Source organism: Muscardinus avellanarius (genome assembly GCF_963383645.1).
Source record: "Muscardinus avellanarius genome assembly, chromosome: 16".
NCBI classification, from domain to species: Eukaryota; Metazoa; Chordata; class Mammalia; order Rodentia; family Gliridae; genus Muscardinus; species Muscardinus avellanarius.
This window is the reverse complement of record NC_137802.1, coordinates 74,472,908-74,500,522: the sequence shown is the minus strand read 5'-3', so window position 1 is coordinate 74,500,522 and position 27,615 is coordinate 74,472,908. Positions and strand designations below refer to the sequence as shown.

Here is a 27,615-nt window from a genome sequence, read left to right as displayed (position 1 = left end):
CCTGGCCGTTCCTCTCCACCCCACAGCTGTGGTGATGGAGCACAGGCTCCACTGCTGGGCCCCGCCCCTCAGTGCAGGCCGAGGGCTTGCTGACCCCTGACCTGGACGTGCAAGAGGGAATAGCAGGGTCCCACCCTCAGTTGTCAAGTAGCCCACAGCTGTTGGGACATTGGGAATAAGGGTTGAGATGAGGAGAGAAACATTCCCCCAGTGTTTTCAGTTTTGGGGAGTGGAAGGAGGGACAAAATTCAACCTCTCTCCACCTTCCATTCTTTAACCAACCTTACGGTGAACTCACCAGCAACTACATCAATTGATCAATTAATAAGTAACAGGCGCTGTAAACCAAACTGGCATTCCAGTGTAAACACTCTAAGGTCCAAATGAGGGCAAACGGCAGAGGTAAAAATCTCGACTTCAGCCGAGCGTGGTGGGCACGCTTGTAATCCCAGCATTCGGGAGGCTGAGACCGGAGGATTGCGGTTCGCGGACAGCCTCAGCTACTTAGTGAGGCCTCTGCAACTCAGTGAGACCCGGTTTCAAAATAAAGAATAAAAAATAGGGCAGGGGGTGTAACTCGGAGGTCGAATGCCCCTGGGTTCCATCCCCAGACACCCCCCCCCAAAAAAAAAACTCGACCTCAGAGCCCAGCGGGCGTGGTGGCACACGCTCATAATCCGAGCATTCCGGAGGCTGAGACAGGAGGATAGCGGTTCCCAGACAGCCTCAGCTACTTAGGCCCTCTGCAACTAAGTGAGACCCTGTTTCAAAATGAAGAATAAAAAATAGGGCAGGGGTGTAGCTCCGAGGTCAAATGCCCCTGAGTCCCATTCCCAGACCCGAAAAAAAAAAAAAAATCCCGACCTTAATGCTTTTGTTCTTCGACTTCTACCCCAGTCCCTCCCAAAACCAAATGGAGATTACAGCAGCCCCTACACGGGCCCAGCGGGCTCCCCAACCTCCTCTCCTCCAGCACGGGCACACACTCGCACAAGCGCATACACAAGCATGTGCACAGATATGCTTGGAAAGATGCCTGCAGAGGCACACAGCCGCGCGCAGACGCACGCAGAGGCACTCTCCTGCGCACAGATGCTCGTGGACACGCACTCGCGAACACGCAGAGGCAGGGACACGCACGCGCAGACACGCGAAGGCGCACAGACGCGCACGCACACACCGAAGTATACAGACACGTACCTGCGGACAAGCAGAGGCGCACGTGCTCACGGCGCCCGCGTGGCCCTGCCAGGCCCTGGGTGGCCGCGCGAGCCACCCTGCTGGCCAAGCTCCGGGCTTCCGGTCAGCGCGTCCCCGGCCTGGCGCGGGCGTCTCCACTCCCCGCGGTGCGGCGCCCGCGCCTCCCCGGCCGGCCGCGTGCAGCCTCGGCCAGGCGGAGCCGGGAGCCGGGGCCCAAAGCTGGGCGCGGAGCAGCACACGCGGGAATGTAAACACCGGTGCCGCCCCGCCCTCCCATTGGCTGTGGGCGCGGAGTCCCCGCCCCCCGCTTCTCGTGGCCACGCCCCTCGCCGTCTCGGGCCCACCATTGGCCGCAGCGACAGCCCTTCCCCGGAGGGGAGAGTGGGCGTTGGCTCGGGGGCGGTGACGAGAGGCGGATGGACGGCTACGGCAGCCAATGAACGTGCACCTCCACCCGGCAACCGCGTCCTACCAATGGCGAGGCGGCGCGGGCGGGGCGGGCCGCAGCTGTCAGGCGCGGCGGCGGCGGCGGCCGGGGTCCGCGGCGGGCGCTCGGGGCCTGGGGCGGCCAGTGCGCGCGGCCCGCCGGCTGGGCATGGGCGGGGGCGCCGGCCGGCACCATGAGTGCCCTGGGCAGCCCAGCGCGGGCTTACGACTTCCTGCTCAAGTTCCTGCTGGTGGGCGACAGCGACGTGGGCAAGGGCGAGATCCTGGCGAGCCTGCAGGACGGCGCGGCCGAGTCCCCGTACGGCCACCCCGCGGGTGAGCGCGGCGTCGCGCGGGCAGTGGGCGCCGGGGGCCGGGCGGCCCGGGGGGCGCGCGGCCGTGGGGGGGGGGTCCTGGGAGCCTGGGCCGCGGAGGGCGAGGCGCTGGGGGCCGCGGACTGGGGCTCCGGGCCGGGCAGGGCGGAGACGGCCCGCGGCCTCCCCCGGCACCAGCTGGCGGCGTGCGTGCGGCGCGCGCTCCCTCTGCTGGGGTCTGCGAGTGGGCGGAACCAGAGTGGGAGCCGAGCCAGGTCCGGGTGGGTCCTGGGGTGGCTGGGGCGGCCGGCGCTCGGGGGTCGGTCGCGGAGCGGCGGCACGTGCGCCTCGTGGGGTGGAGGGCTGTGCGGGCAGAGCTGGGCAGAGAGGGCGGCGGTGCAGGAGCCAGCTTGGCTCTGTGTGGGTAGCACGCAGCGCGAGGCGAAGGAACACCCCTAGACTCGCACTCCCTGCCGTGCGCGGCGGCTCCTCGCCCTAGCAGGCAGGCTGCTGAGAGAAAGGGGCCCCAGGACCCTACAGCGTCTGGCCAGGGTGGGAAGAGGCACCGCTGAAGGGCAGGAGCCTGGCTCCAGGCCAGGGGAGGCCAGGGTGCCCCGGGGCTGCTGGGCAGGGTGTTTTCGGGCTTGCGGTTTGAGACAGGCATCCCTGAGTAAGGAAGAGCTGAGACCAAGGAGAGGCAGAAACCTGGGCAGGAGGTGCCAGAGGAGTCAGGCGGGGCCTCCCTTCCAGGGACCGTCACCGCTGTGGCCACCCACATGGCACTAGCCCCTTTAGCATCAACTCTGGACCTCCGCCCACCTGCCCAGCACACGCCCTGTCCAGTCTGGCCACCCTCTGCCCTCTGGGCGCAGGCTCCTTCGTGGGCAGCACAGGAGGGCAGCGGGGCAGGCTAGGCGGGTAGAGAGGCGTGTGGGGGTAGTGAGGGAGGAAGTCCGGGCAAGGAGATGAACCTGCTCTGGGGTAGGATTTGCTTTGGTTCAGTGGAGAGCACAGGACATCCCAGAAGCCAAAGGTATTGGCAGTAGGACTGGAGCAGGGCTGGGTGGGGGCCGCAGGATGATAAAGAGGCTGGTCTGCAGAGGGGCCTGCAAGCAGGGACCGGGGCGTGCATCTCAGGACAGTGGTGTGCGGCTGCTTCTCCAGGCTGGGAGCCGGAGTGGTGGAGCAGAGAGGAGCTCTGGAGCTGAGCGGTGCTGGGCTTGTCCTCTGGCTGCTGTGCTCAGAAGGCCCTCTGAAGTCCTGGGAAAGGCAGGTTAGCTCCAGGGTGCCACTGGTCTGGCCCTTCGGGGGGCTCTGGAGCCCGGAGCTGTGCAGTCCAAAGTACTGCCATTAATTATTAGCCCATGCAATTGCAGTTCGTTTCAAATGCCCGGCAGGCCCTGGTGGCCAGTGTTTTGGTCCTGGAATGCCAGAAGTGGACCTTTCCCTTGTAGCAAGGTTCTGCTGGACAGCGCTGCCCTGTGGGCAGGGGCTGTGTCCACAGCTGTGAGCGGGCGTGGGCCTGCAGAGGGCTGAGCGCTGGAGAAGGGCTCCTGGCTTCGAGCAGGGGCCTGCAGAGGGCTGAGCGCTGGAGAAGGGCTCCTGGCTTCGAGCAGGGGCCTGGGGGCTGGCTGGCGCTGGAATCCTGGGCAGGTGAGGCGCCCGCAGAGGGAAAGGGGAGACTGCAGCGCAGGGAGCCTCCTGCTGAGGAAGCCCAGCCGGCTCAGCGCAGAGCCCTCAGCTGATCTGAGGCCGCCACAAACGCCAGCTCCTGTCAGCCTGTTGCCCCGCAACCCACCCGAAGGACTGAGCGTAAGAAGACGCTTTCCACAGCGCGTTTCATCCCGGATATGGCCTGAGAAGTCGCTGGAAAGGGCTGGTCATGGGTGTGTCTGTGAGGGCTTTTGGTCTTCCAAATAGTCCATCTAGGGTTAAGGAAAGAGTGCGGAAGCAGTAAGAAGTGGGGATCATTTTTGGGTTTTGTGGGGAAGGGAGTACTAGGGATGGAAGCCAGGGGTGTTCGACCTCTGAGCTACATCCCCAGCTCCATTTTAATTTTTATTTAGAAACAGAGTAAGCTGATCATGGTGGCATAGCTTGTAATCCCAGCATCTGGGAGGCTGAGACAGGAGGATCGCGGTTTGCAGACAGCTTCAGTTAATTAGTGAGGCTCTTTGCAACCCAGTGAGACCCTGTTTCATAATAAAGAATAAAAAATAGGGCTGGGGGTGTAGCTCAGCGGTAGAATGCCCCTGGGTTCCATCCCCAGTACTGCAAAGAAAAAAAAAAAAAAAAAAAACCTGCGCTCCCCCTGTCTCAGCCTTCCAAGCGCTTGGGATTACCAGCGTGAGCCAGCACACCTGGCTGGTCATAGTTTATTATTATTTTTCAAGGAACAACATGTGCCACTCTGAGCCCGCTGCCTCCTGGAGGTGCGGGTGGCTTCACGCTGCACAGCCCACTGCCCCACCTGGTCCCGTGGCCCACGCTGTGGCTTCACACTGCTGAGGCTTCCGGCACACGCTTCTGCATTGCACCCACGACTGCATGGCATTCGCAGAGCACTTAAATGGAGCCTGCACTCCACCTCTCTGGGTGGACGCTCGGCCTCCCTGTTCCCCACCCCAGGTCTTTTTGGCACAGCTGCTCCAGAGTCTTTTTGTTGTTTTACCTTGTAACTAGCTCATGTTCGTCACAAACGATTTCTTCAGGAGGGGCCGGGAGCCTTCCTGAGTTTCCTGGGAACATCTGCCCATTGTCTTTATTTTTGAACACTGCTCGGTTGGGGTGAATTTCTTCCCCCAGCATCTGGCGAGCACTGCTCCTCTGTCCCCTGGCACTGAGTGCCGCTGTGGTGCACATCAGGTCAGCTGATTTCTCCTCCTATATGAGTTATTTGCCTTTTCTTTGTGAATTTCTGAAGACTCCTTTCTTGATTGCCTCACAGTTCTTTGCTTAACCAGGCCTTGCCCCACAGCCAAATGTTTTATGTTAAACCTCTGATACTCTGTGTGCTCTAGATTCTTACACACAGCCGGGCGTGGTGGCGCACGCTTGGAATCCCCGCGCTTGGGGCAGAGACAGGAGGATCGCAGGTTCGAAGCCAGCCGCGCGCGCTGGCTTAGGAGACCTTGTTTCCAAAATGAAAATGTAAAAATAGGTCTGGGAGTGTAGCCCGGAGGTAGAAGGGCTTCCAGGAACCCCAGTACCACCAAAAAATAAATAAATAAATAAATAAATAAGCCAGGCGTGGTGGCGCACGCTTGTAATCCCAGCATTCGGGAGGCTGAGACCTGGAGGATCACGGTTCGCGGACAGCCTCAGCTACTTAGTGAGGCCCTCTGCAACTCAGTGAGACCCGGTTTCAAAATAAAGAATAAAAAATAGGGCAGGGGGTGTAGCTCAGAGGTCAAATGCCCCTGGGTTCCATCCCCAGACCCGCAAAAAATAAATAAATAAATAAATAAATAAATAGGCTGGGCGTGGTGGCACATGCTTGTAGTCCCTGCACTTGGGAGGCGGAGACAGGAGGATCGCGCAGGTTCGAAGCCAGCTGTGCTGGCTTAGGAGACCCTGTTTCCAAATAAAAATGTAAAAATAGGTCTGGGAGTGTAGCCCGGAGGTAGAAGGGCTTCCAGGAACCCCAGTACCACCAAAAAATAAAAAATAAAAATAAATAAATAAGTTCTTACACATATAGATTTTATTTCAGAGGAATTTACTTTGTCCTTAAAGTATCTTTGAGTCCTTAAAGTAGGCTGTTAAGTTTGTTGTTGTCTCTACTTCAGAGACACCAAGTGTATCCGTTTCCTGTTTGCTGCTATGATAAATGCCACAAATTTAGTGGCTTAAAACAACACAAGTTTATTCTTTTCTAGCACTGGGGGGTCAGTAGTCCAATATGGTCTTGCATAAAGGTGGGGTGTGGGCAAGTCTGGTTCTTTGCTAGGGTTCTGGGAAAGGGTCTGGCTCTTTCAGGCTTTTGGAATCAACCTGCACTCTTTGGTTCTCAGTACTTTCCTTGTCTTGAGAGCCAGCCATGGCCAGCCCAGTCTCTTATAACCCGTCTCTCTGATGAGGACTCTTTGGCCTTCCTCCTTTTTTTTTCCCCCCCAGTACTGGGACTGGAACCCGGGGCTATGTGCCACTGAGCCACATCCACAGCCCTTTTTATGTTTTCTTGAGAGACAGGGTTTCTCTAAGTTGCTGAGTTTCAATCCTCCTTCCTCAGCTTCCAGAGTCACTGGGATTACAGGTGTTCACCATTCACTCCTGCTCCCTCTCCCACACTTAAAGGCCCTATGATTACTTGGTGTCCACCCAGACAATCCAGGACAATCTCTCTTTGTGTTTTTTTCTTGCAGTACTGGGGATGGAACCCAAGGGCATTCTATCTCTGAGCGACCCTATTTTTTATTCTTTATTTTGAAACGGGGTCTCACTGAATTGCAAAGGGTCTCGCTAAGTAGCTGAGGCTGTCCGTGAACTGCGATCCTCCTGTCTCAGCCTCCCAAGTGCTGGGATTACAAGCATGGGCCACCACGCCCGGCTCAACATCTCTGTCTCAAGACACCTGTTTAGTAAACTTAATTCCATTGCAGCCCAGACCCCCTTTGCTCTGTTCTGTACCCTGTCTTCCGCGTCCTGGGCGGGGCATGGTGTCTCTGAGGCCTGCTCCGTTGCACCTGTAGGGACATCTTTGTCTTCCACATCCGTTCTCCTCTCTCTAGTTGCTTTACCCAGTTTTCTTTCTCTTCGGAATTTCTTGATTATCTCAAGTCTTTCCTATTTGTTGCTTTGATTTTCATACACTGTTTCCAGCTGTTTTCAATTGAGCTGTTCAGTAATGTTTTCATCTCCATTTTCTCCTCTGTATTGCAACTCTTTTTTCCCAATTCAAAACAGTTTTTAGGTGTCATTTTAAAAGTCTCTTCTTTGAACTTGTATTTTACCAATTTGTGTGGGGGGGGGTGCTGGGGGTGGAACCCAGGGGTTTTCTACCTCCAGGCGACACTCCCAGACCTATTTAATATTTTATTTGGAAACAGAGTCTCACTAAGTTGCTGAGAACCTAAGTAGCTGAGGCTGGCTTTGAACCTGTGCTGTCCTGTCTCAGCCTCCTAAGCGCTGGGATTACAAGCGTGTGCCACCATGCCCGGCTACCAATTTGTGTGGGGGGTGTGTGTGTGTGTGTGTGTGTGTGTGCACGCGCGTGCGTTACTGGGGAGATGAACCCAGGGGCATTATACTCTGAACTATACTCCAGTCCTATTTTATTTATTTTGCAACAGGGTCTCGCAAAATCGCAGAGGGCCTCACAAGTGTACCACCATGTCTGCTCCAACTTAATATTTTTGCTAATTTGTTCTATTATCGAATCACTAGAAATGGACATTCTTCTGTCCCTTTGGGTTACGTTTTCCTGTAGGTGAGGTCTTCTGTCTCTTTTCCTTTCCTCTTTAACGCTTTTGAAATGCAAGGTATAGAAAAGTACACATATTCTACCTGCATGGCTCAGCAAACTTGCACGAGCCCAACTCCCCATGTAACCTACAAATTAGAAAGGGAAGCAGCCAGCCTCGCAGCCTGGGCTCCCTCTGCCAGGCCAGAAGTGTCTCATGCTTTCTTCCAGCATGAGAGACATGCCATTTTAAGCCAAGGTGACCACTGTCCTGGTGTCCAACAGCACAGACCCGTGTCCACTCTGGAAGCGTGGGCCACACAGCGCGCCCTCCTGTGACTTCGCCTCCCGCTCTCTCCCTGTCGTGTCGCTGCAGTTGTTTATTCTCAGGGTTATGAAGTCCCTTGCAGCAGGGCATGGTGGCGCACACTTGTAATCCCAGTTCTTGAGAGGCTGAGACAGGAGGATAGCAGGTTCGCAACCAGCCTCAGCAACTTAGTAAAGTTCTCAGTAACTTAGTGAGACCCTGTTTCCAAATGAAAAATAAAATGGGTCTTGGGATGTCGTCCAGAGGTAGAATGTCCCTGAGTTCCATCCCCAGTACCACAAAAACAAAACAAACAAACAAAAAATAAAGTACCTTGCCGGGCGTGGTGGCGCAGGTTTGTAATCCCCGGGCTTGGGAGGCGGAGACAGGAGGGTCACGCAGGTTCGAAGCCAGCCACGCTGGCTTGTTTCCAAATAAAAAAGTATAAAAATAGGTCTGGGAGTGTAGCCCGGAGGTAGAAGGGTTTCCGGGAACCCCAGAACCACCAAAAAAAAAAAAGTACCTTATGTGTCGTTTGAGTGGGTCCCAGTTTCCGCTTAGTGGGGAAGCATCACAAAAAATAGTACCATCACCAGGCATGGTAGCACACCCTGTAATCCCAGACTCAGTACTTGGGAGGCTGAGGCAGGAGGGTGCAAGCTTGAGGCCAACATGCGGTAACAGTGAGATCCTGTTTCAAATTTTAAAAAAATGTTTTAAAGGTCTGGGGGTAGTTGGGCATAGTGGTGCGTGCCTGTAATCCTAGCACTTGGGAGGTTAAGACAGGAGGGTCTCAGATTCATGACCACCCTGGGCAACTTAGCAGGGCCCTCTGCAACCTGTTGCTAGATAGATAGATAGATAGATAGATAGATAGATAGATAGGTAGGACTGGGGATATAGCTCAGAGGCAGAATGCCCTTCGGTATGATTCTCAGTATCACAAAAAGAAAAAAAAAAGGGATGCTCCTCAGTGGTATACCCCCCATGAGTTCAATCTTCAGTAACACACACACAATAAAAATACGGCCAGATGTGGTATTGCCCACCTATAATCTCAGTACTTGGGAGGCTGAATTGGGAGGATCATGGTTTCTGAGGCCATCCTCAGCAACTTAGCAAGATCCAGTTTTAAAATAAAAATTAAGCCGGGCGTGGTGGCGCACTCTTGTAATCCCCGCGCTTGGGAGGCGGAGACAGGAGGATCGCGGTTCGCGGACAGCCTCAGCTACTACTTAGTGAGGCCCTTCGCAACTCAGTGAGACCTGGTTTCAAAATAAATAATAAAAAATAGGGCAGGGGGTGTAGTTCGGAGGTCGAATGCCCCTGGGTTCCATCCCCAGATCCGCAAAAAAAATAAATAAATAAATAAAATAAAATAAAATAAAAATTAGCCAACAGGACTGGGGTGTAGCTCAAGGGAGGATGCCCCTGGCTTCAATCATATTCTATGATGAGTATTCGAGTAAACACTTGTTTGCGTGTCTATTTGATTTCCTCTTGCGTGAAATCCACAAGTCTTTTATCCATTTATTTATGTAGGCTGGATTTTTTTAGTGACTAGTCATAGTGCTAAATGTTTCCTGGCTGTGTCCTTCCCTCATCAGATAAAATGTACTGCGAGCCTCTTCTCTGGTCTGTGCTTTCCTTGTCACTCCTTCAGTAGTGTTTTTTTAATTAATAGAAGCCCTTCATTTTAATATAATCCAAGTCATGGGTATCTGGGCCGGGCCTGGGAGCCGTGCAGCAAGTCTTCTCTGTCTCCCAGATGGTGGTGAGTTCCCGCCCCATTTGATGCCAATGGACGCCTCCCTCTGGGGCAGGTGTGAGGCAGGGACCAGGCCTGCTGTTTTCGTTGGATGCCCAGCTAGAGAGCCCTTTTCTTTCCCCGCGTGGTCTTTGTGCCACAGCCCGGCGCTGCACCTGCCTCTCTGTGGGGCTGAGCCTTGGCCAGTGTGTTAGTCAGCTTTCTGTTACTATAACAAAGACCTGGGATAACTTAGAAAGAGGAAAGGTGTATCAGGACTCACAGTTCTGGAGGCTTCAGTTCATTGGTCACTGGGCCCCGTTGCTCGGTGAGGTGATACGTCATGGTGGGAGCATGGTAGAGCAAAGCCACTGGCCTCGGAGAAGGTAAGAGTGGGAGAGGAAGGGTTGGGTGCCCGCTGTCCCTTCAAGGAACACCACCAGTGACCAAACGACATTGCACTAGGCCCGCCTCCTGAAGTTCCCACCCAGTGGCACCCAGTTCTCCCAGTGGCACCTCAGGCTGGAGACCCAGCCGTGCACTCCCGGGCCCCTGTGGCCACCGTAGCCGCTCCTCTTGAGCACACTCCGTGCGGGCAGCCCCTTCTGCTCTGCGGGCGGGGTTGTGCTGTGTGCGGCTGCATTGCTCCTTGGCTGGCTCCTCCCCTGGACGTGTGGCTCCTCTGGGCCTGCAGGTGGGGGGGGGGGGTCTCGGGTTCTGGACCTCACTGCAGGGCCATGATCCCGGGGTGGTGTCTGCCCTTCCTGTGGCGACACTTCCCACCCAGGGTCCTCACGGCTGTCCCTCACGTGGGTCAGCCCTTCCCTGGAGATGCTCGGCTCTCCCCAGGCAGGAGGCTTTCGAAAGGACAGGGTTGCCAGCCCCAGGACAGACACAGTGCGTGGGCACTGGGCTCCACGCCTGTCCACTGGCACCTGGTTGTGACCATCTCAGTTTTGGAGTTTTCTACCTTTGCACATTTCCTGGGTGATGGGGAGGGAGGTGGGTTAGCCAGACCTGGAATGCCATGCTGTCACCCAGCTCACCTCCAGCATGAGCAACGTGCCGTTGTCTCTGTCTTCTTCCCCTGGTCAGTTTCTCTAGCTTCCTCTTCAGTAGGAAAATCCCATCTTTCTTTTCTCATTTTTGCCAAGAGCTATTAATAATAACTCCCACTCATTGAGACTGTGCAAGAATCATTTCATGAGATGGGTTATATCACTGGGCTCAGAGAGGGTAACTCCCCCAAGACCCTGCAGTGTGTGTGGAAAAGCCAGCTGCAGCTCGGGGACGCCAGCTCTGTGCCGGGCCTCCGAGACGTGGAGTTCAGAAAAGGCTCCCGAGAGACAGCTCCCCTCCCCAGGCACCAGTGACCAGCTGTCAACCCTCTCCTCGCCCTCGGCCCTCGAGGATGCATGCATGTTCTCCCTGCCCCCTTCTATTCCGCAGGTAGGTGGATTTGCTGATTTATGCAGCTACTCTACCGGTTTCCCCTGGCAACCATTTTAAAACGTGCTTTATAAAGTCGTCACTTCCAAGTGAGAGCACAGAGTCCCAGCATCCCTGAGCCCTCTCTCCCCTGCAGCTCCTCAGGAGGAAGTGCTTTTCTCCCTCTGCCTGTGGGGACACCCACCTGTGAGTGCACAGTGACTTTCCTAAACGCATTGGACTTTGAACAGCAGGGTCATAGATGCTTCCATGTATTTGAAAACAATGAAGCTGCTTTTGTATCAAATTTTCTTTAAGCCAAGCCTGGTGGTGCACATCTGTGATTCCAGTACTTGGACAGCTGAGACAGAAGGATTACAGGTTCAAGGCCAGTCTCAGCAACTTACCAAAGCCCCGACAGCTTAGCAAGACCCTGTTTCAAAATCAAAAAGGGCTGGGGGTGTGTAGCTCAGAGGCAGGATGCCTCTGGGCTCAAATCCCAGCATCACACACATTTTTTAAAATTTAATTTAATTTTTGCACTACTGGGGTTGGAACCCAGGGGGATTCTACCTCCAAGCTATGCCCCCAGCCCTATTTTTAATTCTTTATTTTGAAACAAGTTTTCGCTAAGTTGCAGAGGACTTCACTAAGTAGCTGAGGCTGGCTGGGAACCTGGGATCTTCCTTTCTCAGCCTCCTAAGTACTGGTATTATGAGCCTGCACCACCACACCACAGGCTTTTTTTTCTATTTTTCTTTTAAAAGCCCTTACTTGCCGGGCGTGGTGGCGCACGCTTGTAATCCCCACGCTTGGGAGGCTGAGACAGGAGGATCGCGCGGGTTCGAAGCCAACCTTAGTTGGCTTAAGAGACCCTGTTTCCAAATAAAATATAAAATGGTCTGGGGGTGTATCCCGGAGGTAGAAGGCCCCTGGGTTCCATATAAAATTAGTTAAAAGCCCTTACTTGGTCAGGCATGGTGGAAAATACTTGTAATCTCACATCTGGGAGGCTGAGACAGGAGGATCATAGGTTCCAGGATAGCCCCAGAACATACTGAGACTCTCAGTAACCTAAGAAGACCCTGTTTCAAAGCAAAAAAATAAAATAGAACTGGAGGTGTAACTCAGAAGTAGAATGCCCTGGGTTCAATCTCAGTACTTAAATAAATAAATAAATAAATAGCCGGGCGTGGTGACGCTTGTAATCCCAGCATTCGCATTCGGGAGGCTGAGACCTGGAGGATCACAGTTTGTGGACAGCCTCAGCTACTTAGTGAGGCCCTCTGCAACTCAGTGAGACCCGGTTTCAAAATAATGAATAAAAAATAGGGCAGGGAGTGTAGCTCGGAGGTCGAATGCCCCTGGGTTCCATTCCAGACCTGCAAAAAAAAAATTAAAAAATATACTATTCACCCAGCCCACCTCCCTGTGTCTTGTGGGGGCCCCCCACCATGCTAACTATCACCTCTGCAGCTCTCCACCCCAAGCTGCACCTGATATGGGGTGGCCGTCATGGAGGGGCCAGCCTGGTTTCTCTGAGGCAGGGACCCTCCACAGCCCTGTGTCCCGTCCCCCGCCTGCCCAGCAGCCTGGCTCTGGGTGACCCCTGGCTGAGCAGGTGGCTGCCCTGGAGGGCTGGCTCCACGGCACCAAAACATCACCATGAGGAGAGCAGAGTTAGTGTGTAGAGAGCTCGTCCCCAGGGTCGTGGTCAGGAGATGTGGCCTGGGGAGGTGGTTTGGTTGTGAGTGTGCAGCCTGCACAGAGGTCTTGTGCCCCTCACAGGAGGCCTCAGAGTGCTCTCGGCCCCTTCTATCCGCACGTGTGCAGAAGAGGGCCGTCTGCAACCTAGGGAGGGGCCCTCACCCGACACCCCTCTGCTGGGCCTCGGGGCTTGGACTAGTCTGTTGTGGGCAAGGCTCAGAGAACACAGTACCGTGTCATAGCAGCCCAAACAGAACGACACACATAGGATGCAGGGTGCAATCGTGTGCATGCAAATGAACACGGTGCATACATCTACCCATGCACAGACACCAGCACACATTAAGTTGCTCCGGGTCTCGGCCGGCAGAGAGCGGCAGGTGATGTGCTCCTAGCCCTGTGCTGAGACTTGTCAGTAGGAAGTGGGGAGGTCCCTGCCCCGTGCAGTGAGTGCCAGGACGCAGCAGCCTGGTGCGCCCCCTGCACCCCGCTCTTGGCTTCTCCACTCTTTGTGATACCAGCAATTCACCCGATGCTAGCTACTGACTATCACATCTGGAAGGATCCCATACAGCCCTGGTAGAGAGCGGCCTGGCCATCGCCGGTGATGCCCGGCTCTCTCAGCTGCAATGAGTCCCAAGCCGTGTGGGCTTGCATGGGTCGTGTGTTCTAGCCTCACATAATCGTTAATCAGCCTTCTCCCAGTGTGACACTTGAACCAACTGGTGTGTTATTTATACTGTGATTCGTGACTGGATTGGCATTTTGTTTGATTAAAAATAAAAGCAAAGCCAGGGGTGGTGGCGCACAACTGTAATCCCAGTACTTGAGAGGATGAGACAGGAGGATTACAGGTCGAATGCCCCTGGGTTCCATCCCCAGACTCTCAAAAAAAAAAATTATATATATATATTTGTTGGGGGGCGGTACAGGGGATCGAACCTCTGAGCTACCCCCCCAGCCCTATTTTTTTTTATTTGAAACAGGGTGTCACTATGTTGCAGAGGGCCTCACTAAATTGCGAGGCTCACCGTGAACCTGCGATCCTCCTGTCAGCCTCCCGAGCACTGGGACTGCCGGTGCGCACCGCCACGCCCGGCCCGCTCAGCTCATCAGTGCTGGATGTGAGCTCCCTGCTCCCTGTGTGCTCCTTGTGCTGCTCTGGAGTCGCCCAGGGGTGGGCTTTGGGCTGCCTGTTGAGGATTTTCCCGCAGTCTCTGGCCAGGGCCACTTGCCAGACAGACACCTGTGGCTGCTGTGAGTGAAAGCAGGTGGGAACTGGCCTCGTACTTGCGCCCCACCCCGCTCAAAGAATGAGCACTCAGGGCTCCCGGATCTGGTGCCGATGGGAGGTGGGGCTGCCAGGAGACAGGGCACACCGGCCTGCTAGGACTCGGTCCTGGGTCATCACACCCTGCCAGGGAATCTCCCTGGGCGTGGGGGCGCTGGGCGGTGCTCAGGCCTTTTTGTGGGGTGTGGGGCCACCGAAGCCTTTTTGAGAGGTCACCAGCTCTGAGAGCTTGGGCCAGCTGGCCGTGACGCAGGCGCAGAGGCTGCAGAGCACAGGGGCTGGGCTCCTGAGGGCGGCGGGTGAGCACCAAGCCTCTGCTGGCACAGCACGCCAGAGCCCAGCTTGGTGCCCACCCGCCGCCCTCAGGAGCCCAGCCCCTGTGCTCTGCAGCCCGTGACAGCCTCATCCGGCACAGGCTGGCCCTCACATCCACCTCCGGCCCTGCCTGATCCCAGCCTTACCCCCAAAGTTAGTGTTCTGACATCAAGGCCTTTAACATAAGGCCTGGCATCTTTCAGGGTAAGGGAGAAGACCTATTCAGGTCTTTTGAAAGCTCAGAGCCATTCAGGCTTTTCCAGGCCACAGGCAGGTGCCCTGCTGCCCTCTGGCTGAGGGCAGTCCTGGCCAGCAGCAGCAGCAGCAGCTCCTTCGGCTTCCTGGAGCCCGGTCCAGAGCGGATCCAGCCAGGGCGCAGGCGCTTTCTACTTGTGGCGGCCTTCTCCTATATTAAGAACAGGATGCTGCTGGAAATAGAACCCGGCCTCCCTTACCGCTGGCCGGCTTGCTGCTCCGGTGAACTAATGAAGGGAGTGGCCGTCCGGGTGGGAGGTGGCGGGCGGGGCAGCCCCTGGCTGGCGTGGACGGGCAGCCGATGGGCAGCCGGGGTCCCCAGGAGCTCCTTCAGCTAGCAGTAGAATGAGGCATCTGAGCTGGCCTTGCTGAGGCGGCATCTGCACAGTCACAACGTGCAGCCATCAACATCCGCTCCCAGAACATTCTCCCGCCCTCCGGCAGGAGTCCTGAGCCACCACACGCGGCTCCCCGCCCCCCGGCAGCTGCCAGCCGGCCTGGTATTTTGACTCAATGCAAGACCCATCTCTCAGAAGCCAGGTACTCGGAGGTGAACACGTCGTCAACTGTATTTAATAATATTTGTGCCGTAAAGCAATCCTCTCGTGTGAGGGCACATTCGTATCTGCTCGCTCACAGAAATAGAATCAAGCAGGTGGCAGAAGAGTCAAAACAGATTACTAAATTATTTATTCATCGTGTGGAGCTGAAACTGCAGAGAACAGCCTGGCACTTGATTTTTCCTTTTTTAGAAGGTGAAGATTATCTCTTTTTGTCCCTGTTATTCTGACTCACTCAGTGACTATTCTGATGGGCTTTCTTCTAGAAACTTCCTTGTATTTTTTTTATCATATATTTTTCGGTACTGGGGATTGAACCCAGGGGCATTCTACCTCTGAGCTTCTCCACCAGCCCTATTTTTCACTCTATTTTGAAGCAGGGTCTCACTAAGTTTGCAGAGGTCCTCACTAGCTGAGGCTGGCCATGAACTTGTGATCCTCCTCTCAGCCTCCCAAATCCTGAGATTACAAGGGTGTGCCGCCATGCCCCCCCCCCCTTTTTTTGTGGTACTGGGCATGGAGCCCAGGGGCATTCTACCTCCAAGCTATACCTCAAGCCCTATTTTTTATTCTTTATTTTGAAACAGAGTCACACTGAGTTGCGAAGGGCCTCACTAAGTAGCTGGGGCTGCCCTCAAACTGCAGTCCTCCTGTCTTAGCCTCCCAATGCTGGGATTATAAGCATCTGCCACTACGCCCAGCTTTTTTTTTTTTATCATATTTTGATGGACAGAGTTCTTAGTTAATAAGTGCCCTGGCTTTCAGTCATACTTTTGATCTTAACAATAACACTATTAATGTCAAAAATATTAGTGTCCCAGCCGGGCGCGGTGGCGCATGCTTGTAATCTCTGCGCTTGGGAGACGGAGACAGGAGGATCGCTCAGGTTTGATACCAGCTGCACTGGCTCAAAAGACCCTGTTTCCAAATTAAAAAGTATAAAAATAGGAGTGTAACCTGAAGGTAGAAGGGTTTCCAGGAACCCCAGTACCACCAAAAAACAAAACAAAACAAAAAATTAGTATCCCTTGAGCCAAATGTAAAGTAACACGAAAAAAATGCAATAAATAAAACAGACAAAACAAGCCGGGCATGGTGGCAGACGCTTGTAATCCCAGTATTCTGGAGGCTGAGACAGGACGATCGCAGTTCACGGACAGCCTCAGCTAATTAGTGAGGCCCTCTGCAACTATGTGAGACCGTGTTTCAAATTAAAAATACAAAAATAGGGCAGGGGGTGTAGCTCGGAGGTTGAATGTCCCTGGGTTCCATCCTCACACCCACAAGAAAAAAGAGAGAAAAGGAAAGGAAAGGAAAGACAAATAGGGAGATAGCATCAGGAAACTATTACAGAGAGTAATAAGCGTAGGAAGAAAGCTTCTCAGCTAGGTGCAGTGGCCCAGGCCTGTAACCCTAGTACTTGGGAGGCTGAAACAGGAGGATCACAGTTTTGAAGCCAATTTCAGCAAATTAGATCCCATTTCAAAACAGAAAGGGCTGGAGGTATAGCTCGGAGGTAGAATGCCCCTGGGTTCAATCCCCAGTACCAGTAAGCAAGTAAATAATAAATAAATATAAATAATAGAAACAACAAGCAAGTGGGCGCGCTCCCTGTGAGGACGGGTTGTCAGAGTGTCTGCTGCCATAATGGGTGGCTTGTAGATAGGGTGTGCAGCTTGGTGGGAGGCAGACAGGACTCGGGAACCTCCGCTCTGTCTTGTGGGCTCTGGGCGCTGCGGGAGGCCTGGGAGCCTAAGAGGACAGATAGCAGGGCTTGGGGGCAAAGGTGGGTGCTGGGGTTTTTATGGGCACAGCGAGGTGGGTCCCAGAGGCATGCTCAGGTCCGGCTGGCCCAGGCTGCTGCTCCACATGGTGGAGAACTGAGCCCCGTGGGGCGCAGGGGGGCGCTCCGGAGCCTCTGTGTAGGCCGGGGACAGGGCAGAGCTTCCCTGGCATGGGCGCGGGGAGCCAAGCTGCAGCTCTCTAGGTCCCCAAGGGGTGGCGCCAGGATGCCTTTTTTTTTTTTGGTGGTACTGGGGGTGGAACCCAGAGGCTTTCTACCTCCGGGCTATACTCTCAGACCTATTTTATATTTTTTGTTTGGAAACAGGGTCTCACTAAGTTGCTGAGAGCCTCACTAAGTAGCTGAGGCTGGCTTTGAACTTGTGCAATCCTCCTGTCTCAGCCTCCCAAGCGCAGGGATTACAAGTGTGCGCCACCACGCCCGGCTTAGGCTGCCAATTTGACAGAGATGCTACCCTGGTGCTGACTCCTGCAGGCTGCGCAGGGGTTTGTTTTGTTTTTGGGTACAGGAGACTGAACCCAGAGGCATTCTACCTCTGAGCTATGCCCTCAGCCCTTCTTTGAATTTGGAAACAGGGTCTCACTAAGTTGCTGAGCCTGGCCTCAAACCTGCAATCCTCCTGTCTCAGCCTCCCAAGTCTTGGGGTTCCAGGGGTGTGCCACCACACTGGCCTTGAGTTTCCTTTGGAAGGAGAGAGGTTAAGGTTTGACACTCCCATCCTGTAAGCCTCTCGAGGTTAGGCTCCCTGTGGGATTCCATTTCTCCCTTTGGAATATGACACTTACCTCAGCGTTCCTGGTCAAAACAGCAGGGGAGGACACGCCAGGATGCTGCCTCTGAGGCTGGGCCTCTTGGGTCTCGTGCTGAGGCCTTCCCAGTGAGTCCTGCAACAAACCCAGGGCCACATCATCTCTCTGCAGCTCGCCTTCTCCCTTTCTTTCTTTTTCTTCTTCACTGGGACGGAACCCAGGCACCTTCTACCTTTGGACTACACTTCCAGACCTATTTTTTATTTGGAAACAGGGTCTCACTAAATTGCTGAGGCTGGCTTTGAACCTACGATCCTCCTGTCTCAGCCTCCCAGGTACCGGGATGACAAACATGCGCCATCATGCCCGGCATCAGCTGGGCTTCTGACTGAGGAAAGGCATGCCCGCTCTTGGCTTCTCCAACCTGTCTTTCCACTGTTCCCTTCTCTCACCCCAGCTGCGAGTGTGACCTAACACACCTGGTAGTCCCCCAGGGGCACAAGAAGTGAATGCAGAGGTGGCTTCTCAGACACGGTGAAAGATTGTTTCTGGTGGAATGAGCAAGGATATTTTTCCTCTTAAAAAATGTTTATGGGAGCCGTGGTGGCGCACGCTTGTAATCCCCGCACTTGGGAGGCAGAGACAGGAGGATCGCGCAGGTTCGAAGCCAGCCGCGCTGGCTTAAGAGACCCTGTTTCCAAATAAAAATATAAAATAGGTCTGGGAGTGTAGCCCGGAGGTAGAAGGGTTTCCAGGAACCCCAGTACCACCAAATAGAAAAAAAATGTTTATGGGAGCCAAGTGTGGTGGTGCACGCTCGTAATCTTGCCATTTGTAATCTCCAGACTGGAGGATCATGGTTCGCGGACAGCCTCAGCTACTTAGCAAGGCCTTTCACAACTCAGTGAGACCCTGTTTCAAAAATAAAAAGACAAGCTGGGCGTGGTGGCGCACGCTTGTAATCTCAGCACTTGTGAGGCTGAGACAGGAGGATTGCACAGGTTTGAAGCCAGCCTCAGCTACTTAATGAGGCTCTCAGCAACTTAGTGAGATTCTGTTTCCAAATAAAATATATTTTTAAAAATAGGTCTGGGAGTGTAGCCTGGAGGTAGAAATCCCCTGGGTTCTATCCCAGTACCACAAAAAATAAAAATAAATAAGCTGACTAAAAAATAGGGTTGGGGGTGTATCTTGGAAGTAGAAATGCCCCTAGGTTCGATCCCTAATACAAAACAATAACAAAACAAAACATACCCACAACCTACGACCCAGAGCTCACTGCCTGCACAGGCCGAGGTCTTAGTTCTGATCTGGTCCTGCATCCCTGCCTTGCGACATCGCACTCCCAGTGTGGCACTGCCAGATCTGCGGTTTTAGCAAGGTCTCTTGGAAGCAGCTGAGTTGAAGTTCCAGAGCCAGGGGTGCAGGTGGTCAGGAAGGAGGGCCCGCCCAGGAAAGGGGTGCAGGCCCCAGCTGACCACGGCCAGCAGCAAACCTGCTGGCCCCAGGTCGCATGCCGTTTCCACGGGGACCAGAGCAGCTTGTGAGGGCAGGGGTCCAACTGGAGCCTCAGGTGAGCCAACTCTCTGGGTTCAGGTGCCCACCTGGAGGCCCTGTCTGGGAGCGCCTGGCAGGGTGCTTTGGCTGCCCAGCAGGGGCCTGGATCCCTGTGGAGGCCGGGTGTTGGTGGCCAGAGGTGGCTGTGTGCCAGGAGGGCGGTGGGGTCCAGCAAATCTGGGGAGGTGGGCAGACAGGGTCTCCTCGTCTGCCTTAGACCCCTGGAGCCTGCATGGTCGATAGTCCCTTTCTCTCCCAAGCGAGAGGCTGGCATCCTCCTGCGTCCTCTTACACTGTGGGGGAGCCCTCTGCAGATGGCCCAGCCCTCAGTCATGCCCACCCCTTCCACAGGGATTGACCACAAGACGACCACCATCCTGCTGGACGGCCGGCGGGTGAAGCTGCAGCTCTGGTGAGTGGCCGGCGCCTTGCCCTGTGCCCGGCTTGGCCTGCTGACTCCCCTGAAGAAAGAGTGACCTGGTCACCCATCAGCTGGGGCCCGGCTGAGCCTGTGCAGGGAAGGCTAGCCTCGCTCCAGCCGCCTGTCTCTCCCCTGGTGCAGAGGGCTGAGGACCAGAGTTCCCTCTGCTCTGGGACGCAGGCTCTCCTGTGCCCAGCAGGATGGACGTGGGGGCTGTGGGAGGCGGGTCTCCCCCTCCAGCCCAGGGCGGGAGCCGAGGCTTTCCTGCCACACGAAGCCCAGGCTGGTCCAGGGCCAGCAGCACACCTCCTTTCTTATCTGGCCGCTCCAGTCCCCTCCCAAGCCACACGCTCCTCCAGTGGGTGGGTCCTGGAGACCATCATCTCTCCAGTGCCCCCAGCCCATCCCCTGGGCATGGAGGAGCACGTGGCTCCCCAGTCTGTCTCTGTTCGGCTGTCCCTCTTCTCACACTGCAGTGCCCGTTCTCCCAGCTCGACCCAGAAATGTCTTTGACACGTTCCTGTCTCTCGCCCCCACGTGGGGGTCTTTGGCAAGCTGGACACAGATAGCCCTGGACACCTCCGACTGGCCCTCTTCCTCAGCTCCTCCCTGTCCTCTCGGCACCCCCAGGTCTCAGGGCTCCCATCAAGCTCAGAACCCTGTCAGGTGCCCACAGGAGCTGGAGGCCCCTGTGTGGTCAGCCACAGGCTGTGTCCTTTCAAGTCCGCTGATGTGGTCCTCCCTAGTGCCCGAGGCCGGGCCTTGGCCTGCCGCCAGCCCCACCCTTGCCTGGTCCTGGGTCTGCAGAGGCCGGCACTCTGTCCTCCGCGGAGGCCAGCACATCAGCCTCTGTATCCTGCTGCCTCTGAGCCCACAAACTCCAGTGGCTCCCACTACAACAAAGCGTAGACTCAGGTTCTGTTGAGAGGCCCTTGAATTCCTAATTTTCCTCTCAGAGAGCTGAGGTACTCATTCCCAAGTCCTTAGCAGCGGCCAGTGCCTTGCAGCCCTCCCCCGAGTACCAGGGTCGTAACCACCTGCAGGCGACATGCAACAGAAACAGCAAAGCCAGCTGTGGTGGCGCACACCTGCGACTCCCGGACTTGAGAGGTTGAGACAGGAGGAGCCCAGGCTTGGACCAGCCCAAGACAGCCCAAGACAGGAGGAGCCCAGGAGGAGACCAGCCGCAGCAACTTAGCTAGGCCCCTCAGTTTCAAATTAAAAAATAAGCCGGGCGTGGTGGTCCACACTTGTAATCCCAGCATTCGGGAGGCTGAGACAGGAGGATCGTGGTTCGCGGACAGCCTCAGCTACTTAGTGAGGCCCTCTGCAACTCAGTGAGACCCGGTTTCAAAATAAAGAATACAAAATAGGGCTGGGAGTGAAGCTCGCAGGTCGAATGCCCCTGGGTTCCATCCCCAGACCCTCAAAAAAAAAAAGGGGGGGGGGCTTGGAGAATGGCCTTGGGTTCAACATCTAGCACTCTTCCCCCCACCCTCCAAAAAAAAAAAAAGAAGGAGGAGGAGGAAGGCCAGTCCCAGAAACCAGCGCTCACGGTCCCGAGGCACTGCTGGGAGCTGGGGGTGGGCCTGGGAGCATCTTCCTTTGTCCTAACTCTGGTTTTTCTGGGCACTGGCGCCCTGTGCAGGGCTGAGGCCTGGTGGGCTCCTTGCACTGGTCAGTTAGGAGTGATGTCATGGGTTCTTCTCCTGGTGTAAAGGGGAACAAGGGTCCTGCCCACTCACGGCACTGTTTCTCCCAGCAGAGATTCAAATCCCTTACTCACAACCTTATCTCTGATTAAATAAATATTTAAAAACCTCTATTTATTTAAATGTTTGAGAATCACATTAAACCCATCCCTGTTTTTTTTCTTTCTTTCTTCTTTTTTTTTTTTTTTTTTGTGTGTGTGTGGTACTGGGATTGAACCCAGGGGCCTTCTACTTCTGAGCTACATCCCCAGCTCTATTTTTTTTTTTTTTTCCGGGTCTGGGGATGGGACCCAGAGACATTCAACCTCCGAGCTACACCCCCTGCCCTATTTTTTTTATTCTTTATTTTGAAACCGGGTCTCACTGAGTTGCAGAGGGCATAAGTAGCTGAGGCTGTCCATGAACAGCAATCCTCTGGTCTCAACCTCCTGAATGCTGGGATTACAAGCGTGTGCCACCACGCCCGGCTTCCCAGCCCTATTTTTTATTTGGAAACAGGGTCTAAGTTGCAGAGGGCCTCACTAAGTGGCTGAGGCTGGCTGTGAACCTGTGATCCTCCTGTCTCAGCCTCCCAAGTACTGGGATCGCAAGTGTGCACCACCACGCCCGGCTCTATCCCCGTTTGATTTTTTTTGCGGGTCTGGGGGTGGAACCCAGGGACATTCAACCTCCGAGCTATACCCCCTGCCCTGTAATTTTTATTCTTTATTTTTAAACAGGGTCTCACTAAATTGCAGAGGACCTCACTAAGTAGCTGAGGCTGTCCGCGAACCACGATCCTCCGGTCTCAGCCTCCCAAATGCTGGGATTACAAACGTGCGCCACCCTGCCCGGCTCTCCATCCCTGCTTTTCTAGCTTGACTTTTTAAATGAGTTAGAAAAAGAATGAGCCCAAAAGGACATCCCATGGTCCACTTGCTGCAGAAGAGACAGGACGGGTTTGCTGGGGTTTGCAACCAACAGACACAGACACAGACACAGCCGCGCGATGGCTTTCTGCAACTCCACACCTTGAGGACCGGTTGCTGGGAGGAGCACCGAGTCCCCTGACTGTCTTCTACATGTTTTCCAGGGACACATCGGGGCAGGGAAGATTTTGTACCATATTCCGCTCCTATTCGAGGGGTGCGCAGGTAACGTAACATCCTGAACTTGGGGGCCAAATGGGTTTTGAATAATAACCTTAAAAATGTGTAGCCCTGGGTTCAATAATAACATTAAAAATGCTTAACCCTGGGTTCAATCCCCAGTGCCAAAAAAAAAAAGGGAGCTGAACTCACCATGCTTTTTAACAGATAGTTGGGGATAAGGCAGTGAAGTTTCTGTATACCCTGATGGAGTCTGGAAATGTGTAGCATTTGCTGGCTCAAGCCCTTTCACATGGGAGATGCATGAATGTGAGCACTGTGTGTACATGCATGTGATTATGTGAGCTGTGTGTTCATAGTGCTGGGGTGTGTACATGTGTTTATGTGAGTTGTGTGCGCATTTGAGAACTAGTCTGTATGTACATGCATGTGTTCATCTGAGGTGTGTGTGTGCATGAGAGCACTGGCGTATGTGCATGCATTGTTTACATGAGCTGTGTGTGCATGTGAGCACTGGTGTGTGTGAACATGCATGTGTGCACCTGAGCTGTGTGAGCGCTGGCGTGCATGGACACACGAGTTCATGTGGCTCTGTGCATCCTGTGCATGTCCCTACTGAGCTGCCTGTGTGTGCCTGATTGTATCTGTGTGCTCACTCCAGGCAGGGTGAGGCCTCCTCCTCATGGTGGTGATTCCTGCAGTGTCCTCACATCCCACTTCCCTGTGTGGCTCGGAGATATGTGTTCTAGTCCTCGACATTTGAGGGTTTATGTATAAACTTATGAAGTGCCACTGGAAGTGACCATATAACTCCTACATTTGATAGATAAATCAGAATCAGATACTCGACGTTAAGATAGGTCAGATGCACAGGACCAAGAAGAGGAATAAATATGTCAGACTGGCAGAAAATGTGTCATTAAAACATATACCATCTACTTAGATAAAGATGTATATCAAGGGACTCGAATTAAGAATTTACGTGTTTATATAAGTCAGTAATAAAGACTCTCCCAAAAAAAAAATTTAAAAATTAAATAGGTTTGATGGCCACTGAGCTGGCTGTCTCTGTGGCTGAACAGCCAGTGTGTGGTGGCAAAGCCTGCATGGCGCGAGCACCCGCCTCGGTGTTCTGCCTGTTAAGCCTGTGCCCTCTCCCCAGGGTGTGATCCTGGTCTATGACATTGCAAATCGCTGGTCTTTCGATGGCATCAATCGATGGATCAAGGAGATCGATGAGGTACAAGGCGGGGATGTCACCGCCCACATTCAGCGTGGGCTTGGGGCACTCAGCCAGGGCCTCTGCACAGGGAGGCTGCACGGCCCACAGCAGGCACTGGACTGGGCCGGGACCCCATGTAACCACAGAGGATATCCAAAGCCCAGGGCTCCAGTCTCAGAGTGGACAGAGGGCTTGGCTGTACTCAAGGTCAGGCCCCAGGGTTCTGTCCACTTCAGCCCTGCTGATGGGGCTGGGTGGTGGACAGTGACAAGGGCCCAGCCCAACTGCCTCTGGGGATGCAAGTGGTCAGGACTAAGCCTGCTGTGTTAGCGTCCCATGGCTGCCATAGTAACCAACCACAATCCAGTGTCTTAAAACAACAGACACTTATTTTCTTGAGGTTCCAGGGGCAGGAATCTCAAATCAAGGGGTCGGCAGGGCTGTGCCCACTGAGCTCCAGGAGGGCTCTTCCTGCTCTCCCAGCTTCTGCTGCCCACAGCAGCCCCAGCATCCTGACCTTGGCCCCTCTCTCGGCCCTCCCCCCTCAGGTGGCTTCCCCTGTGCCCTCCCTCTTCTCCTTCTCTTCTTATGAGAACACCAGTCTTTAGAGTAGGGTGACCCTCTCTTAGGTAATTACATCTATAAAGACCCCATTTCCAAATAAGATCCCATTCTGAGGTTCTGGGGGACACCATTCAAACCAGGACACTCCTCCTAAGCTCACACTTGTAACCGCTCTCTTCCCCTCCCCACACTCCAGCATGCCCCCGGCGTCCCCAAGATCCTGGTGGGGAACCGTCTGCACCTGGCATTCAAGCGCCAGGTGCCCACCGAGCAGGCCCAGGCCTATGCCGAACGCCTGGGTGTGACCTTCTTCGAGGTCAGCCCTCTGTGCAATTTCAACATCACAGAGTCCTTCACGGAGCTGGCCCGGATCGTGCTTTTACGTCATGGCATGGACCGGCTTTGGAGGCCCAGCAAGGGTAGGTTGGGAAGCCATCATGAAGCTCCTTGGGCAGCCCCTGGACCTCAAGGCCATGTGTCTGTTCTCAAAAAGTGAATGTGTTGAATTTGAGAGAAATGATTATTATGGCTTGGGGAGAAAGCTCATGAGAAGTATTTCTGCAGTCTGTGGTTGGGCAGAGGTGGAGGCACAGGGTATGCACCCTTATTAAGTATCACAGCCAGACGGGCATGGCGGTGCACACCTGTAATCCTAGTACTTGAGAGGTTGAGACAGGAGGATTGCAGGTTTGAGGTCAGCCTCAGGAAGCTACCAAGACCCTACTTCAAAACAAAAAATAGCGCCGGGCGTGGTGGTGCATGCTTGTAATCCCAACATTAGGGAGGCTGAGACAGGAGGATCGCGGTTCGCGGACAGCCTCAGCTACTTAGTGAGCCCCTTAGCAACTAAAGGAGACCCTGTTTCAAAATAAATAATAAAAGCCGGGCGTGGTGGCGCACGCTTGTAATCCCCACGCTTGGGAGGCGGAGACAGGAGGATCGCGCAGGTTCGAAGCCAGCCGCGCTGGCGTAAGAGACCCTGTTTCAAAAATATAAAATAGGTCTGGGAGCGTAGCCCGGAGGTAGAAGGGCTTCCAGGAACCCCAGTACCACCAAAAATAAAAATAAAAAGTAATAATAATAAAATAAAATATAGAGCTGGGGGTGTAGCTCGGAGGTAGAATACCCCTGGGTTCCATCCCCAGTACCGCAAAAAAATATAAATAAATAAATACATAAATAGCTGGGCGTGGTGGCGCACACTTGTAATCCCAGCATTCGGGAGGCTGAGACCAGAGGATCACAGTTCACAGACAGCCTCAGCTACTTAGTGAGGCCTCTGCAACTCAGTGAGACCCGGTTTCAGAATAAAGAATAAAAAAAAATAGGACAGAGGGTCAACTCAGAGGTCAAATGCCCCTGGGTTCCACCTCCAGACCCGCAAAAAATAAATAAAATAAAATAAAGAAAAAGAAAAAGAAAAGAAAAAAGCCAGGTATGGTGGTGCACTCCTACAATCCCAGTGCTTGGGAGAAAGAGGAAGGATTTCAGGCTAAGAGGCCCTGTTTCCAAATAAAAAAACAGGTGTCTGGGAGTGTAGCCCGGAGGGAGAAGGGCTTCCAGGAACCCCAGTACCACCAGTAAATAAATAAATAATAGCCAAGGCTAGCCACAAACCTGCAATCCTCCAATTTCAGCCTCCCAAGTACTGGCATTACAAGCATGCACCATGATACCTGGCTTGTTAGTATGACTTTCAACAAACTAGTGAGACCTTGTTTAAAAAAAAAAGCCAGGTGTGGTGGCATGTGCCTGTCATTCTAGTACATGGGAGATCACAGGTTCCAGGACAACCTTGAGACCTTGTTTCAAAAACAAAAAATAAAATAGGGCTGGGACTGTAGCTCAGATGTTGGGTTATCCCTGAATTCAATCCCTGGAACTAACTAACTAACTAACTAACTAACTATCTATCTATCTATGTATCTATCTATCCATCTATCTACACACATACACACACAGAAATAAGTAGATAAAATAAAAAATAAGAAGAGCTAGGGGTGTGGCTTGACAATAGAACACCCCTGGGTTCAGTCCCCAGAAACACATACACATACCCCACAACCACAGGTTTCCCCACCCCCAGGAAGGGGAGAGGGAGGGCGGCAGGAGGTGGGCCCGGTGGCTTCCCCAGGCAGGGCAACTGAACTCAGCTCGTCTCCCTCCTTCCCAAGTGCTGAGCCTGCAGGACCTGTGCTGCCGGGCCGTGGTGTCCTGCACGCCTGTGCACCTGGTGGACAAGCTCCCGCTCCCCACCACCTTAAGGAGCCGCCTCAAGTCCTTCTCCATGGCCAGCGGCCTGAATGCCAGGATGATGCACGGCAGGTCCTACTCCCTGACTGCCAGCTCCGCCCACAAGAGAAGCAGCCTCCGCAAAGCCAAGGCCCACCACCCACCTCAGAGTCCACCCAAAAACTGCACCAGAAGTGGCTGCAAGGTTTCCTAGGAAGACACTAACAAGAAATCCTCCGCTCTCTCCAGGAGAAGCTGGAGTAGTTGCGCCCAGAGGAGGGAAGTCCATTCCAGACTCCAGAAACACACTCCCCCTGCCCCACCAAAGATGCTGCTCTGGAGTGCAGGCCCCCAGGTCGCCAGACACCCGGCACGCAGGACCGACCTTTCCGTGTGGGTGCGTGAGGCTCTCGTCCAGAACTGTGCTCATGAAGGGAAGACGCGCACTCGGCTCCGCGCTCCATAACATTAAGTCTGTTCCTCTTGTCACAATGACAGCCCGCTTCTTCCTCAAAGTAACTGCGACTGTGAGACCAGGGGGATGCGTGTGGTGTCCACGAGCGAGGACTTCGAGAAGCAGTGTCAGCGAGATGACCCTGTCTCTAAGCATTGCAAGCGTGGCCTTTGGTAAACCTCCTTTTAAGTGTCAAAGCACCAATTCGTAAACTTGGACAGACGCAGAGATTATGTGCCACAGACCTGTGTGGTTTGGATATGGAATGGATTTGATAAAGTTTTTGCTATGTTTACTACATTTTGGGATTAATAAGTGATTTATATACATATTTTTCTGTAAATTTACATCTTTTGTACAAGGTGTTCTACAGGTTATGAAGCTGCAGGAAGATATGCCAAAGATATCTCTAGTTACATTGAACACAGCAACGTAGTTTCAACAGATCAGGAGAAAGCTGTTTCAGTAGAGAATGAAGTAGAAATATTATTCAAGAAAATGTTTCTCAATAATAAAGCATATACTTGTTCCTCTCTTAGTAAAATTGCGGCCTGTCTGGGTTTTCTTTTTGGTACTGGGGATTGAACATAAGGGCTTCCTATCTCTGAGCTATATCCACAGCCTTTTTAAAAATTTTTTTTTGGTAGGCCGGGCGTGGTGGCGCACGTTTGTAATCCCCACGCTTGGGAGGCGGAGACAGGAGGATCGCGCTGGTTCGGAGCCAGCCTCGCTGGCTTAAGAGACCCTGTTTCCAAATGAAAAGGTTGAAAATAGGTCTGGGAGTGTAGCCCGTGGGAGTGTATCCCGGAGGTAGAAGGGCTTCCAGGAACCCCAGTACCACCAAAAAAAAAAAAAATAAAA

General features: G+C 53.9%; 1 protein-coding gene across 1 annotated transcript; it reads left to right on the top strand.

The window, feature by feature from the left end:
- Positions 1-1,808: 1,808 nt before the first annotated feature.
- Positions 1,809-26,514, top strand: RAB40B (RAB40B, member RAS oncogene family; the record flags this gene model as incomplete). The annotated part of the gene is made up of 6 exons (XM_080712743.1): positions 1,809-1,962; positions 19,413-19,473; positions 22,267-22,327; positions 23,445-23,522; positions 24,265-24,487; positions 26,243-26,514. The coding sequence occupies exons 1-6, from the start codon at positions 1,821-1,823 to the stop codon at positions 26,512-26,514; spliced, it is 837 nt and encodes a 278-aa protein (XP_080568869.1). The 5' UTR covers positions 1,809-1,820.
- Positions 26,515-27,615: the final 1,101 nt, after the last annotated feature.